We start from the raw sequence: 15,715 nt of genomic DNA on the forward strand, positions 1-15,715 counted from the left end.
CCATTGGTCATTCAGTAGCATGTTGTCTAATCTCCACATCTTTTCCCCTTCCCCAGCTTTTTTCTTGTAATTGATTTCTAGCTTCATAGCATTATGGTTGGAAAAGATGCTTGATATTATTTCAATCCTTGTAAATTTACTGAGGCTTGCTTTGTTTCCCAACATATGGTCTATCTTTGAGAACATTCCATGCACACTTGAGAAGAATGTGTAACCTGCTGTTTTTGGATGGAGTGTTCTATATATATCTATAAAGTCCATCTGTCTAGCTTTTCATTTAATTCTACAATTTACTTGTTGACTTTCTGTCTGCATGATCTGTCCGTTGGTGTTAGTGGTGTGTGGAGGTCCCCTACTGTTAGTGCATTGTTGCTGATATCTTCTTTTAGTTTTGTTAATAGTTGCTTTATGTACTTTGGTGCTCCTGTGTTGCATGCATATATATTTATAAGTGTTATGTCTCCTTGGTGGACGGTCTCTTTTACCAATATATACTGCCCCTCTTTGTCTCTCTTTACTTGCTATGTCTTGAAGTCTGCTTTGTCTGATATGAGTATGGCGACACCTGCTTTCTTAAGTTCGCTATTAGCTTGGAGTATCGTCTTCCATCCCTTCACTCTGTGAGTCTGTGTTTGTCTTTGGGGCTGAGGTGTGTTTCCTGGAGGCAGCATATTGTTGGGTCTTGTTTTTTAATCCATCCTGCCACTCTGTGTCTTTTGATTGCAGAATTCAATCCACTTACATTTAGAGTGATTATAGAAATGTAGGGGCTTAATGCTGCCATTTTATCGCTTGGTTTCTGGTTCTCCTGCCTTTCCTTTGTTTCTCGTCCCATGTATTTTGGACTACCAATTCAAGTAGGTAGTTTTCTATGCTGGTTTTCCTTAGTTTTCTCCTTATTTGCAATTTGTGTCTCTGCTCTGTTTGTTTAGAGGTTATCCCCCTTGTTTTGAAAAGAATATCAAGAAAAAGGTGTTTTTTTCACATAATTCATAATTTTCCTCTTTTTAAACTCCCATCTTCTGCTTTAAAATAGCAACCAGGGCCACCAGCAGAGCTCCAAATTTGCTTTAAGAAAAGGGTTTGACAGTGGAGTTGGACTGACTCAGACAAAGGCCTCTGCGGGACAGAAGGCAGAGAGAAGGGTGTTTGGTTACACAGTGCATGAGAACCGAACTCAACCCAGGAGTCTCCTGACTTCCGACTGAGTGTGTCTTCCAGGCTGTGGAAGGTTCTCGTGTGCTACGTGAGCTGGGAGAGCAGCGACCTGCCCCACACAGGGAGAGCTGTGTTGCCTGCAGATGCCCGTCCCGGCACAGCACTGTCTTCCTTCCCTGACACGTCTGCAGGCCCCGAGAGGGCCCTGGCAGGGAAAGTCTCACTTTAAACATCAGAAGGGTGACACGAACACTGTGCAGCAAACTCACAGTCACTCCTGGGACCAGCGAAATGAAGGAACCAATGCCGAGGACAGAAACAGGGCTGGTGAGACTGGGGAACAGCAGAAGCTTGAGCTCGCCTTCTGAAGCACAGCGGCCTTGTCTGGTGCTGCCCAGAACAGGCAGGGCCTGCCTGTGAAGCAGGCAGCAGAGCCCCCGCGAGTGGCAGCAAGAGCATGGACCTGGGGTTCCTGTGACCCAGAGGTGCACTCACTCACTCACTGGGCGCCTCCTGCGCTCCCAGCCCGGCCCGTGTGCAGTCCAGGTGTCTGGGGCAGCTGCACTCGTTCACTGGGCACCTCCTGCGCTCCCAGCCCGGCCTGTGTGCAGTCCAAGTGTCTGGGGCAGCTGCACTCGTTCACTGGGCACCTCCTGCGCTCCCAGCCCGGCCCCTGTGCAGTCCAGGTGTCTGGGGCAGCTGCGCTTGCTCACTGGGCACCTCCTGAGCTCCCGGCACTGTCTAGGAGCTGAGAATCCAGTAGAGAACAAACTGGGCTCCTGTCCTCGGGAAGCTCCCACGTGGCAGGGAGAGAAGATGACACAAAGCACACGGTGGAGGTGCTGTGGAGGAGAGCAGCCCAGGGCAGAGTAGCCCTGAGGTGGGGTTAGGGGGAGGGGTCCACGCCTCCCAGACAGGGTGGGTCGAGCAGGGCTGGCTAAGAAAGTGACATCTGAGCAAAGACTCCGAGGGCACAAGGGCACATGGCATCAGGTTCCCTGCGAGGGGAGCCTCTCAGGCACAGGGCACACCCGTGCAAAGGTCCCACACGGGGACCAGGCCGGGTGCTTCTGAGGAGCAGCGGGGGGGCCGTCAGGCTGTGACAGTGAATGGCTGTGACGGTGAGGACGCCAGAGTGGTGGGAAGGACTTCGGATTCTGCACTAGGACAGCAGTCGGTGTCCGCAAACGGACATGGATCTCTCTCTGCAGCTGGCCCAGAGGCCACGGGAAGAGCCAAGAGGAAAGCCCAGCTTCCCACAGTGGCGCAGAAGCCAGCCCCACGTGCCGGGCTCCGCGCAACTTGTTCTCACTGAGCCACCTTTGTCCGGCAAGCATTTGGTTTCTCTGCTATGAGAGTGTCCCAGACCCCTGGGTGCCTGTCCCTACCTGTCTGCCCTCTCTCACTGTCCCCCTGGGTAGGGAGCCTGGGGCAGCAGGTGACCAGGCTGCAACTCAGCATCCTCCTGATGAGCCATGGGAGCCACATGAGCCATCCCCCGAGCTTTGGTCTCCCGTATCCAGAGAGGGACAACCGATGACGGCAGAAGCTGGTGGAGGACAGGGGCCTGTACGGTGGCTTCAGGATCTCTGGCAGGGACATCCTTGCACGAAGGCTTGAAAGGCCAAGGACGGCGCCATCAGCCTTCTGACTCACTGATAAGAACAGGCTTGGCGGTTTACCTGTTCCCACCTGCCCGTTTCTGAGGGGAGGAGAGGCTTATTTGCCACCTATCTTTAATTCAGAATATACTACTGAATTCTCTCCAAGAACCTGAATGAAGCTAGTAACACTCAAAATCCTGTGTGCTTTGGGACCCGTTAGTTTCCCTGTCATTTATATTTAAATAAGATTCTGTCCTGCTGAGATGACAGTGATAAACAGTGAACGGTGGGCCATAGGCTGTAGTTGGCCAGTCGTGGGTTACATGAAAACCTGGGCACACATTCTTTCACACTGAGGCAAGCTTGTTCCAACCAGCCATATGCCCACATCTCTGGAATCATCCGACCACACAGGACAGACGGTGCTCACATGCCCATTTCCCCAGGTTTGCATACACTTTTCAGCTGCTCATAGTGTGAAAAGGCCAGCCCATCCTAATATTACCAAAGCAACTGGAATCCTTGGCATCTATTAATTAGGATGTGACAACGTGGTTTCCCCATGACCCAATTAACCTCTCAGAACTACACACACCACGTACCTACAGAGCCGGTGCCGTCGATGATGGCCGTCACAGTGGCGAGGGCGTGGGAGTTTCCTTTCAGGCTTTTGTGGGTGCCCTGGAAGAGAGGGGGAACGAACATGAGACAGGCCCCGGCCGCATTACAGAGAGGAACAAACCTACACCTCCCACAGGACAGTTTACTCAAATAACCGTGCAGAGCAATTCAAAACAGGGGATGCCTTCCAGTAGGAAATTTAAGCTCTACTCCATTCCACACTCACCACGGAAAGATATGCAAAGTTTCAAGGGTATTTAATCAAAAAGTCAAAAACCATCAGAAATACTTGTCCAAGCATACTTTAAAGGACTCTTATAATTCTCTTCAAATAAACAAATATTTATTCAGCACAGTCGTCCTCTTCACCGAGGCACCACACCAGCCAACGTGGAGGGTAAGAAGACAATGAAAACTCGTGTCCGTCCCTCCGCCGTGCCAGCATCAACGCCCACGTCCACGTTTCTGCGAGGGGCCCTCTGTGACACATTAGACAGCTCTGCAGTGTCTAACAGTCAACCCGATTAATGGCAAATGCTGGGGAGGATGGGAAGAGGGCAGGACCCAAGAAACCAACGGAGGCAGTGCAAATCTTAAAGGTGCTCTGGTTTCCAAAAAGCCACACATGTGAGGCTGGGGAAAAAATGCGCCAACTGAGGACAACCAAAGGAAAAAAACAAATCAGGAAAAATAGCGTCTGGAAATCGAAACCATAAAAATAAACCAAAGCTTGTAAAAATAAACGTGTGCACATTTGTGTATACACAGCTATATAATGTAAAATAAGGCACACATGCAAACTAATAATCACCCCTAATCCATGTTTTCTGGGGTCTAAAGAAGAAGAGAAAGTCCCTCCTCTACCCTCTAAGCCCATGGGGGCAGACCACTGCTGCTGGTCTGGTGTGGACTTTTCCAGAATTTTCTCTGCCCCGACAGGAGCATGGACACGCTTCATAAAGGGGGTCTGAGCACTCTCTTGACACAAAGGTGGGCTGTGCTATAAGTCGGCCACCTGGCGGAAAAAAGTCAAGAAAAGCCCAGCTCGCCAGCCTCTCTGCCCCATCCAGACGAGGCCCCCAGTACTCTGCAGGGGAGAGAGTCGAGATGCTGAGGACAGCGGACGAGGGCCGCTGGATGCTCCAACAGGGCCGGGTGTCAGGCATCACGCTGCCCGCAGCCCTGAGAGAAGGGGTACAGGGCAGGCACGGGCACAGCGGAGCTGGCCTGCTGTTTGTAAACAGGAGAGCAAGCTGAGGGCTGGGAGTCAGGGTCTGATTCTGGAAGGACTTCAGAGAGATGCAGAAGAGGGGGAGACCACTGGAGCCGCAGGAAAGTTCCAGGGGACCCGGGAGTCGGGGGAGTGCTGGACCGGATGGCCGAGAGGCCCGCCATGCTGCCAGGAGTCTAGAAACCACTTTTGGTGAAGTGCTTTGGTTTTAAATAAGCTTTGCAAGTTAGAATAGTCTTAGATTCACGGAAAACTTGCAAAGATGGCTTACAGAGCTGCAGTTGGCCCGCATCCACTTTCCCTCTGGTACGCTCTTCTGACGTAATTAATGACCCAGCATTGATGCATCAACGTTAACTAAAGTCTATGCTGTATCCAGATTTCCTGGGTTTTTATCCAGTGTTAATTCAGTCTTTCTGCTCCAAGACCCCCTCCAGAAAGCCACACGACCCTTAGTAGTCGTGCCTCCTGAGGCTTCTCCCAGCTTTAACAGTTCCTTAGACTTCCTGGTTTCTGCTGACCTTGACAGTTTTGAGGAGTCGAATGTCCCCACTTGGGATTTGTCAGGTGTTTTCCTCATGATTAGACGGGTGTGTGGGCTGTTGTCCACAGAGGTGAGGTGCCCTTCTCACCACATCAGGCCCAGGCTGTCCACGTGGCCTGTCACCATGGCTGAGGACGTGACCCCTAGCGGAGCGTTGTGTAAGGTCTCTCCACTCGACAAGGCTCCGTCCTCCCCACGCTGTCCTCTGCGGGAGGCGCCACGCACAGCCCACCCATTGGGACAGGGCAGGCGTGCTGCCTCTCTGTGGACGGGGGAGCCGCACAAACCCTGCTGTGTGGAGACCTGTCTCCTCTCCCCTGTAATTAGGGAAGCCGCCTTTTCAAAGGGCACTCCGTACTCAGTGCAGTCTTCCTCCAGACGCCCGCACCTGACCATGTGTGAAGTGTCTGCCTCTCACGTCAGGCAGACGAGATGGCCCTGACCACGAGTTGACCATCACTTTGCCCGCAGCCCCTCCTCCAGGAAGGGCTGGTCCATAGTTCCTCTGGATCCAAGGCCCCGGGTGGTTCCTGCCATGTGGCATGGGCGCCTACCATCCTGTGCATTAACTACGTCTTTAACATGCCAGCTCCTTCTCTGGACTATGTCCTCCCAGGGCCAGTTCCCCATCTGGCTTGTCTCCGCAGTCCCCAAGGCACCCAGAGAGGGCGGGACGAAGGGGAGGAGCCAAGCTCACGCTGCGGAGGCACCGTGGGCAGGCTGTCCCTGGGGTGCACAGTCACCCATATCTGGGGCTGAGCATGGGCAGCTCGGAGGAGTGAGCCAGGCTGCTGGCCTCTGATGAGCCCCTTCCTCTCCTCTCGGCCCCTCGTTGACAGAGCAGGGGCTGCCATCTCTCCTGCTCACTTCAGAGGACTCTCACCACACACACCAGCCACCACCAAAAAAGGTGCTTATGTAAATGCACAGTTCTACCAATAGAGACCATCGTTTGTCACGAACGGAATTGGTGACCACTTCGGCCAGCATTCGGCCCCCCGGCTCTGTGCTGAGACGTGCGGCTACTCACCAGGTCGGCAGAGACGGCGGTCGTGATCAGTGCGTATGGCCCACTGACCAGGGCCCCGCTGAGCAGCAGCATGGCTGTGGAAACCAGAAACCAGAAGGGAGTTAGTGCACAGACGGCACCCCCGGAGAGCCCCCACGGTCTCAGAGACCGTCTAGGTGGGGGCACCTGGTCTCATGCATGGGTCCTGGCCTGAGCGGATGCAGGCGGGTGCTGGACAGCAGCCCCACATCCTGGGGGTGGCAACTACCAGGGCAAGTGTCAGGAGTGTCCTCCTCTAAACTGGCCCCAGGATGTGCTTTGTGAGTCCACTCACACTTTCTCAAAGACTCAGGCTGTGCTCAGAGGACCTGGGCCTCTGGTTCCTCGACCCTCAACGGGCAGCAGCTGCCAACAGAGCGAGAGGCAGCAAAAAGCCCTGCGCACCGAGAACAGCCGTGACTGGGTGAGCGAGCGCTCCCTGTTGTGGTGTCGCGTCTCTGCACCCACAGGTGCAGACGGCAGCCCTCATGGGAAACCTGGAGACCCAGAGCAGCTGAGTTCCCGCAGGCAGGACAACTGTGCCTGATTTGGAAACACAGTCACTTTCCTAAACCGTCCTCTAGGCTCGTTCCCAAACTCTCCTCGGGTTCACATTCCTCTGTGCAGAAGCGCCTGGACCGAGGGGTCGCAGGAAACTCCACAGTCCTTGCACAGCAGCAACCTGCCTTCTGGGTAGCTTCTAATGGCTCACACCAGCCCCGACTCCTTCTAATCCACACTTCTGGCTTGTCAGGTCAGGACAAGCATTTACTAAGTGTCAAAGCCATGATTTGACAGCATTGCTTGCAGGAGGTTAAAAATAGTCCTGCAGGGTTACGCGGCTGCTCCCAGAATGGTGGCTGACAGGAGCCAGCTGGGAGGTGGCTGGAGCCTGCCCCGTCCCTGTCCCATCCCTGCCCCGTCCCTGCCCTGTCCCGCGCCTGCCAGCGCTGCAGGTCTCAGGCTGCTCCAGGCCCTCCCGCTGCCTGCCAGCTGACATCTGGCTTCTGTGAGTGGCTCCTGGCTCATCACAGCCCGGGACCAGGTGGTCTGCCTGCTCCCACGCTCACTCTCAAATCTGCCCCACCCACGGAGGGACGCCGGGGCTGTTTTAGCCACATCATATGCTCAGTTATATCAGCTGAATGCTTCTTTCTTGATTTTTTATTTCATTTCACCACACTGTGCAGACAAAAATTGTGTGTGAAAGAAAAGAAGGCCCCATGGACTCACCGATGGTGGCTTCTAGACCCATTTTGCTGATGGTGGAGAATATGTACAGCTGTGAACAGGGTAGAAACAGGGTAACAAAAGTGGTTTACTACAAGCAGCTGACAGACTGCCCAGTAATCTGTATGTCTGACAAGCCAGGCAGCCCCCCAGAGTGGAAACTCCGAAACATGAAGCCAGGTCATGCTGCCTGGGCTCAGCTGGCTGAGGACAGGCGTCTGGGGAGGGCTTGGCAAGTTGCTGCCCAGACGCGCGGGTTCAGATCCAGCACTCGGTGGGCTGGGAACCTGTTGGGGCGCCCCCGACTTGCAGCGCCTGCGGCAGGTGGCCACAGTTGGGGCAGCCCTCCCTGGGCCCCGGGCCTCAGTCTAACGATTTCCTCCCCAGGCTGCCGCCCCGAACAGCTGCACCTGATGCAGCGGGAGCCCTCGCAGCAGGGGCACCACAGCCATCTCTCCAGCAAAGGTCCTTTGAGTGTCTGTGTTGGGCAGTGTCCAAGGCCCCAAGAAGACCGAAAACTAGGCCTTGCTCTAGGGACAGTCGTAGCCTAGTGGAGTGGCAGATGGGCAGATACCCCCAACGCAAGCTGAGGAGTAATAATATTACTTATATTATCGCTATAAAAACAGCAACACTAGGGGCTGGCCCCATAGGTGAGTGGTTAAGTTTGTGCACTCCGCTTTGGTGGCCCAGGATTTTGCTGCTTCGGATCCTGGGTGCGGACATGGCACCGCTCACCAGGCCATGCTGAGGTGGCGTCCCACGCGCCACAACTAGAAGGACCCACAACTAAAATACACAACTATGTACTGGGGGGCTTTGGGGAGAAGAAGAAAAAAAGATTGGCAACAGGTGCTAGCTTAGATGCCAATCTTTAAAAACAAAAAACCCCAGCAATGCTATAATAATGTCTCATTTATTCCTCACATTCCTCCTATGGGGTGGTGCTATTGTCATCCTCGTTTTTCAGATGAGGAAACTGAGGCACAGAGAGGCAAAGTAGCTGCCTGAGGTCAGGTGCTACTAAATGTGTACAAAACAGCATGAACCTGGTTATGCTGGGTAGGGTCAAGGCTGCCTGCGGAGCTAGGGAGGGAGCTGGGGATTCTAACCGACAAGTAGGAGCCTGGGGGTGGGAGGGGGAGGGCGTCCCAAAGGGAGCAGAGGCACGTGGGAGCCAAGGATGATGAGAAGCAGCGGTGCATGCAGAGGGTGGCTTAGCAGTGTGTGGCAGGATGGGGAGGCTGAGTGGAGGTGGCCTGGAGGCAGCTGGGGATATGCAGGCCCGAAGGGAACATGAACAGGATGCTGAGGCGATGGCTGGTACCCAGAAACCGCGAGCCACGAAAGGAGCTGAGCCCGGGCCTGATGGGAGAGTGTCTGCTGGTGGGGAGGACAGACGGGGCTGCTTCCAGAAGCACTGGGGCACAGACGGGGCAGGGGTGGGGCGGGCTCACCGTTGGGGCTGCGAGCAGCAGCATCAGGCCGCAGGTGGAGGCCCTCTTCTCCAGTCGATCCGAGATCACACCTGCCAGGATCCCACCTGCAAGGCAGAGCGGTGGATCCTGAAGGGGCTCGGGTCCCCAGGGCAAGATCCCATGGAGAGGAAGCAGGACATATGCGACAGCAGCAGGGGGAGCCTCTCCTCTCTCAAGTCCCTCCCCACCTCCCCACTAGCGGGAAGCCCAGCTGCACCGGTGCCTGACCTCCCCACAGGCTTATGCGGCTGCGGTCAGACCTGAGTGACTGGGGCGTCTCCCAGTGAAACTAGGGGGGTAATCTTGGCGTCTGGTTCTAGGCTGGCCCCAAAGCTCCTTTCTTGTTAGGGTACTAATCCACCAGTCTGTTGCCTATGGGAGGCACACTCCTATTTCTGAGAGAGTGCTAGCTCAAGCTCAGAGTCAGGGCTCAGGATGTAGAAAGAGGATGTTCCCTAGGGTGACGACCGTGCATCCACTCAGGTGACATGACACCTTGGGGAACACATTTTCCACTCAGCAGTTCATCAACTCCAGGAGATCCCAGGCCACAGGTTCCCGAAGCAGAACAAGTGGTCACGAACTCACCGAAGATTCCACCCACATCAAACAAGGTGGAGAGCTCGCCGGCTTTTTGGGCATCAAGGTGATCTATTAACATGACAACAGAGCGTCAGTGAGGACGTCACAGATGTGTACAATCTACAGCTAACATTTTTTTTTAAAGATTGGCACCTGAGCTAACATCTGTTGCCAATCTTCTTTTTTTTTAAAGATTTTATTTTTTCCTTTTTCTCCCCAAAGCCCCCCGGTACGTAGTTGTGTATTCTTCATTGTGGGTCCTTCTAGTTGTGGCATGTGGGACACTGCCTCAGCGTGGTCTGACGAGCAGTGCCATGTCCGCGCCCAGGATTCGAACCGACGAAACACTGGGCCGCCTGCAGCGGAGCGCGCGAACTTAACCACTCGGCCACGGGGCCAGCCCCATGTTGCCAATCTTCTTTTATTATTTTTTTTTCTTTCTCCCCAAAGCCCCCCGGTACATAGTTGTATATTCTAGTTGTGAGTGCCTCTGGTTGTGGCATGTGGGACGCCACCTCAGTGTGGCTTGATGAGTGGTGCTAGGTCTGCGCCCAGGATCAGAACCAGCGAAACCCTGGGCCTCTGAAGCAGAGCGCTCAAACTTAACCACTTGGCCACGGGGCCGGCCCCATGCCTAACATTCTTTTGTTTCATAAGTATGATTTAAACCAAGTAGCAATTATTAGCTAACTCAGATTAAAAGAAAAAAAAGCAGTCCACTGCGAGGGTAGACACATAGCAAGGATGAAAACCAGACACTCTTAACCAGAAAATGAGGACTCACCCGGCTCAGTCTACTAATTATCCCACCTGGGGCTTAGTGTCCCCTCGGGGTGGCTGAAAGTTAGATGCTGCACAGAGGCTGCCGCAGAGGCTCTGGCACTAGAAGAGTGCCCCGTCACACAGCCATCTGACCGCAGGTTTTATATCTGGGAGGGTCTGCAAGCTTCTCACACTGCAGATGAGGAACCGAGGCTGCATGACGCCCAGCTCAGGAGCCTCCGTGGGACTCTGCACGAGCCCTGGGCTCTAAGGAGGATTGAGGAGGGCCAGTGCAGGGGAAAGGAGACTTGGAGGCATCGGGGACGCTGATCAAGCCCAGCCTGTCCTAGTGTCCTGAACCGCATGCACAGGGGACTTTGTTTTTTTCAAACAATCCCTCAGACTGGAAATGCCAGCAATTCAGGACCCGAGTCCTAAAAATGTCACCCCTTTTGCAATCACAGGGGAACAAAGGAAGAAGGTACAGTGCCTGTCTATCTAGGGCTCCTCTGTCTAGACTGCGTGTGGCTTGCCTGCCCTAACAGACTGGAGTGCCGGACAGGGAAGGAGCCTCGGAAGCCCTGGGGAGCTCCTTACCATCTTCCCATCCGCCACAGGTGCTGTCCCTGCTAACGTGGACCGGTCCCCTCGCTGCTTCCTCAACTTCCACCCCTGTGAGATTCAGCCCTCCTCACCTGGTTCATGTCCAGCTCTGCTTGGCCTTATGACACGGCTGGGGATATGAGGTCTGCACTCCGCAAACCCCCGCGCTCCAAGTTTCTCCTCTTCGTCACATTCACCAGAGTCCACATCTCCTGGGGACCCTGGTTTCTTTTCTCTCTCCTCGAAACCCCTGACTCCGGGGCCCAGACGCTGTGGGGCCCTCCTTGGCCATCCCGTGTCCTTTTGGCCATGGTGGCAACGCCTACACTCAAGCATCTCTTCTCTAAGAACTGTTGGTCCCTTGTCTCATCCTTCCTGCTGTGGCCACACACAGTACAGGAGCGCACATTACAATTGAGCCGGGACGTTCTGTCATAATCTACAGCTTCAGCGCCTGCTGGACTTCGGAAATCTAAGACAAACTGTCAGCTCTCCTTAAAATTAGAGCTCATACCCAAGAAGCACTTTCCAGGTCAGATTATTAAGCATGCAGTATCTCAGATCCCCAGGGCCTCCAGTGCTGCTTGCTGGCTGATACGACCTGAAGTTCCATGTAGCCTAAATTTAAATGCAGGCTGCCCCCAGATAGGAGAGCCCGACCGAACTGGTAGCCACAGCTGGGACCTAACACGTCCACCCTTTAAACTTCGTTGAGCTTATTATTACGGTAATAACACTTTCATATCCGAATCCTTTTTCTGTACATTTCTACTGATTATGTTTGATTCGAAGCGTGCCTCTCAGAGCACCATGCCTCAGCACACCTTTCCCTTCCGCGGCTACAGAAACCAGCAGAGGAAAGCAAGTTCGGATCGGAGCACTGCCCAGAACGCAACGTTTGTGCTTCTAGCAGCAGACACTCACCCACGTTGGTGATGTACAGCGGCAGCCAAAAGAGGAAAGTGTAGCTGACCAACTTCGCAAAGAGCAGACACAGCGAGAACTCGATCACACCCTGAAAGAGACAGTGAGCCGGTGTCTGCCCCACACGTGTACTCAGCAGGTTTGTTTAATCCATAACAGCATTACAAATTACCTCGTTCCCACAAAAACAGCCCGCATCTCTGGTCTGGTTTTAGCACCTCTAGCTGCATGCAGGGAGGGAGCACGTGGTAGTGCTGTTTGTACACTGCAACCTAAGGGTGTGAGATCACTGGAAAACTGAATACAGACCCCCACAGCGCATGACTACCTCTGAAGGTTGAAACCCAATGTCTTTACACCAGATCAGTCAACGAAAACACATACTGATCTGATTCTCTCAGCACATCGCTCTGAACACTCAGCTATTACGTTCTCAAGGAGCGTGGGCATGGTGCAGAGCCACACAGCGGCTGAGCATTCAATGCTGATTTCTTTTTCCCTTGAAATGGAAATCCCTGCAAATTATACAGCGACCCAGAAACACATGGAACAAACGACTCTGACCACTCTGTGAGACACACAGACGACTGCACCCCACCTGGGGCTAAACAGCCCGTGGGTGCTGCGGACAACACCGGGAAGAGAAAGGCACACCTTCATGAGGAAATCGTGGTGTGGATTGATGGCTGCTGCGAGGTTTGTTTGCGTTTTATTTCATGTCTGCTTGGGAAACTGGAGTGAGAACTTGAGTGACACCAGGTACCGCATCCCTGCCCCCTCCCATGCTGCAGCTGCACAGGAGCGTCCAGCAGACTCAGCGAGGAACACAGGCTCAACCCACGGGAAGGATTTTGGAATTAAAGAGCTCGTGTTTCACAGCAGACACCCCAGCATGAGGCTGTGTGACATCTGCACGCCTGTCCTGGGCCTGCCACTGTACTCAGTGCTGTCCTTAAGGGTCTTGTCGAGTCCTCAGGACGTGTGGCATTACGCCAGGCACTGAGCTCATATTACAGACGAGGAAATGGAAGCTCAGAGTGGTTGGGACACCCTGCTCGCTTGTCTCGGCAGGGCCATGGTCAGGCCAAATAACTTTTTATTTAAAACCAGCATCTCCTACGGGCCAGCCCACAGAGACCTTTTTCAGTGACTCCAGGAGGCTTCTCCACTGGCCGGAGACCGGCTTTGGGTTCTCTGTGGGCCAGGTTTACCCGGGCGCTGGCAGGACTTCGTCCTAAAGCGGAAGTTCTCCTAAGTTCTTTCATTTCTGTGATGTTATTTTAAGGTTCTAGGTCGTACCATTTACGTTTCTAGCCCCACACAATTGTGGGGGCCTCTGAGTCTGTGCTCCCTCTGCCCTTTCTCACCGAGGGCGAGCATCAGTGAAGCCAGTCTTGTCTGGTGTGGGAGCCACACTTGTTCCTATGGATACTGGTAGGCGAGGGCAGTGGCCCAACGTTTCTACGTGTGGTCCCCGAGGCCTGGCTACCCCAGCCCACGGGGCCACGTGTGCTCTCTCCCCTCCACCTGCTTCTGCTCTTGTGCTCTGCCTCTGCTGCCCTCCAAGGCTCATGGGTTAGGACAACACAGCTTCTAAACATCCTTTTACAGAGCTCCCAAGATTCTCTGCTGAGGGAGCCCTGAATCTAATAAAAGAAAATCTAAAGCCACAGGAAGTCTCACCATTGCACACCTCCCTCACCCCTGTTGGGAATAACCTGCCCCCTGAGTCTCCTTCCTGCCCTGATCACACACAATCCTCCACCCCAGCAGGTACCATGCCTACTGTCCAGAGTCTGGGCCAGCCGCCCCCCCCCCATGGACCAGCACACCTGGTTTTTAAACAAAGAACAAGCCCAGAGTCCACGGACCATCAGCCCTGTGTGTGCAGGAGTGGCTTCTTTCTTCTCTTTGGTCTCTGCACAGCCCCATTCCTTCCCTGCCAGCACTCACGGGTCAGTCAGACCAGGTCTGTGTTCCTAAAAGTGCTTTAAAGGGTAAAGGAAACCGAGCCGGCTCCTCCAAGCCTCAGAGCAGAAGGTGGCGCTTCCCGGGCTCACACTCAGGGTCTCTGGGTGGCAGGCAGGCAGGCCCGGCAGGGGGCGCACCTCGAGGGCCCTGGCCAGCGGGGTGCAGGCCTAGGGCTGCCAGATTTTCTGGTTTTTCAGGTGAAGATGGGAAGCCCTATTTGTTTATGAAATTTCTGAACTTCTAAATGGAGACAATGAACTTCAAACATTTTTAAACACAGTACGAGGTAAACACAACGCGGCAGCCCCGGCATCCCGAGCCTCCAGGCTGAGATTTGCGGTCATGCTGTGAATTTCCAACTCCTGGACTACAGAGTCACGGATTCCTTTTTGTGAGCTTGACTATTGACAAGCCCGTTTCTTTTCACAGCAAGCACAGGTGCCCCGTTTTGAGACTCTCCCCAGGCACGAGTACTCACGGGGATTTTCAGGGCCCCTGTGAAGCTGATGGCCGCCACACCGCTCCCGCCGTCGGCCGGGAGAACGATGGTGTGGTTCTGGTGGGCAGAATGCTTCCCATCTGACAGCAGCAAGCACTGCATCTCTGGGTCCTGGAGACGAGTCCCAGTGACAGGAAAAAGAGAAGAAGAGGTGTTACCCAGTAGTCCATCTGCTGCAGCGAGGCCACAGTTCCTAACGACCGAGCTGCTCCACGGAAAGTCCTGGGGACATCTTGGACAACAATCTCACCTTAGTCATTGCTTTAAATCATTAGCATTCACGTGTTTTAAGGAAATACTAACTAAAACTCTGCAAAATCCTGTGACTCCTCCCATGAGGACAGATGCGGGTCCAGCACGTGGCTAAGTGATGCCAGAGCCGCTTTCTCTCCATTCGTATTTCCGCCTCGCCCACCTCCTTTCTTTGTGCATTTCCTCATTAAGTCATTAAGAATCACGCCTGGCACACAGGAGAATTAAGCAGTACTATCTGAAAAGCGGTAGCGATCAGGGGACTGGGTACCGCTCAGCTCTGAGCCCAGTGGCTCTGAGCTGGGTAAGTCTGGGAAAGGGGACACCGGCGTGTCCTGCCAAACTTGTGGGACATCCTGCCTGCTGACCCAAGAGCCACTTCCAGTGTATGAGCTGCTCCTGCTACAAAAGAGCAAGCCACCAAAGCCTCGTTAGTGCTCAGAGGCCTTTGCAGGGGCTGGCTGAAAGGGGACACCGATCGACAAGGGCCAACACCTGCCTGGTCATGTCCACATCAAGGTCAGCCTGTGGTATGGCCAGGCCTGAAATAAGACCTGCCAGGGCTTCTAACTATAACTGTCTCTCTGGTGACATGCTGGTAAATAGACCTTCATAGAAGGAATAGAAAAGGGAAGAGAAGTTATACTCAGGAGACAGGGCTAGCTTTACTAGGCAGTAACTACACCAGAACACAGGGCTGGGGTTCTGCCTCAAATGAAAAACTAGGTCTTCAATAACAACTGGAGAGAATTCCAGCCACGCGGACATCAATTAAGACCTGATGCTGCAGACCAAATATTTGTGGCCCTCCAAAATTTATATGTTGAACCCCAATCTCTATTGTGATGCTATCTGGAGGTGGGGCCTCTGGTCACGAGGGTGGAGCCCTCATGATGGGATTAGTGCCCTTATAAGAAGAGACCCCAGAGAGCCTGATTTTCTCTCTGCTCTCTGCCATGTGGGGATCCAATTTTAAAGCATTTCAGTTGAATTTCCCTAAAATCCAAGGACTGAGATGTATGAGACATCATTTTCCCCTCTTCCATTATTTCAACCACCACAAATAAATTTCCTTAGGCAATGAAGAAAAAAAAGCAAGAAGACTGTTTAGTGCATTTATCCTTTAAGCTGATTTAAAAAGAAAATAAGTTGTAATTTCAATGATTAAAACCAAATCTATAATGCCCCTGTGGGTCAGTGCAGTGAGC

General features: G+C 53.6%; 1 protein-coding gene across 13 annotated transcripts in view; it reads right to left on the reverse strand.

The window, feature by feature from the left end:
* SLC37A1 (solute carrier family 37 member 1) overlaps positions 1 to 15,715 on the reverse strand; it is a 78,774-nt gene that overhangs the window by 10,444 nt on the left and 52,615 nt on the right. For 9 of the 13 annotated variants that reach the window (XM_046651597.1, XM_046651594.1, XM_046651598.1 and 6 more), the window contains 7 exons: positions 14,235 to 14,366; positions 11,786 to 11,876; positions 9,503 to 9,565; positions 8,894 to 8,979; positions 7,440 to 7,488; positions 6,189 to 6,262; positions 3,365 to 3,443 (listed from right to left, as the gene is read on the reverse strand). In XM_046651597.1, the coding sequence (XP_046507553.1) occupies positions 3,365 to 3,443; positions 6,189 to 6,262; positions 7,440 to 7,488; positions 8,894 to 8,979; positions 9,503 to 9,565; positions 11,786 to 11,876; positions 14,235 to 14,366 (574 nt within the window). The remainder of the gene's footprint in view (positions 1 to 3,364; positions 3,444 to 6,188; positions 6,263 to 7,439; positions 7,489 to 8,893; positions 8,980 to 9,502; positions 9,566 to 11,785; positions 11,877 to 14,234; positions 14,367 to 15,715) is intronic. The other 4 variants (XM_046651595.1, XM_046651593.1, XM_046651596.1 and 1 more) reach the window with 4 other exon arrangements.

Source organism: Equus quagga, unplaced genomic scaffold (genome assembly GCF_021613505.1).
Source record: "Equus quagga isolate Etosha38 unplaced genomic scaffold, UCLA_HA_Equagga_1.0 73442_RagTag, whole genome shotgun sequence".
Classification (NCBI taxonomy): domain Eukaryota; kingdom Metazoa; phylum Chordata; class Mammalia; order Perissodactyla; family Equidae; genus Equus; species Equus quagga.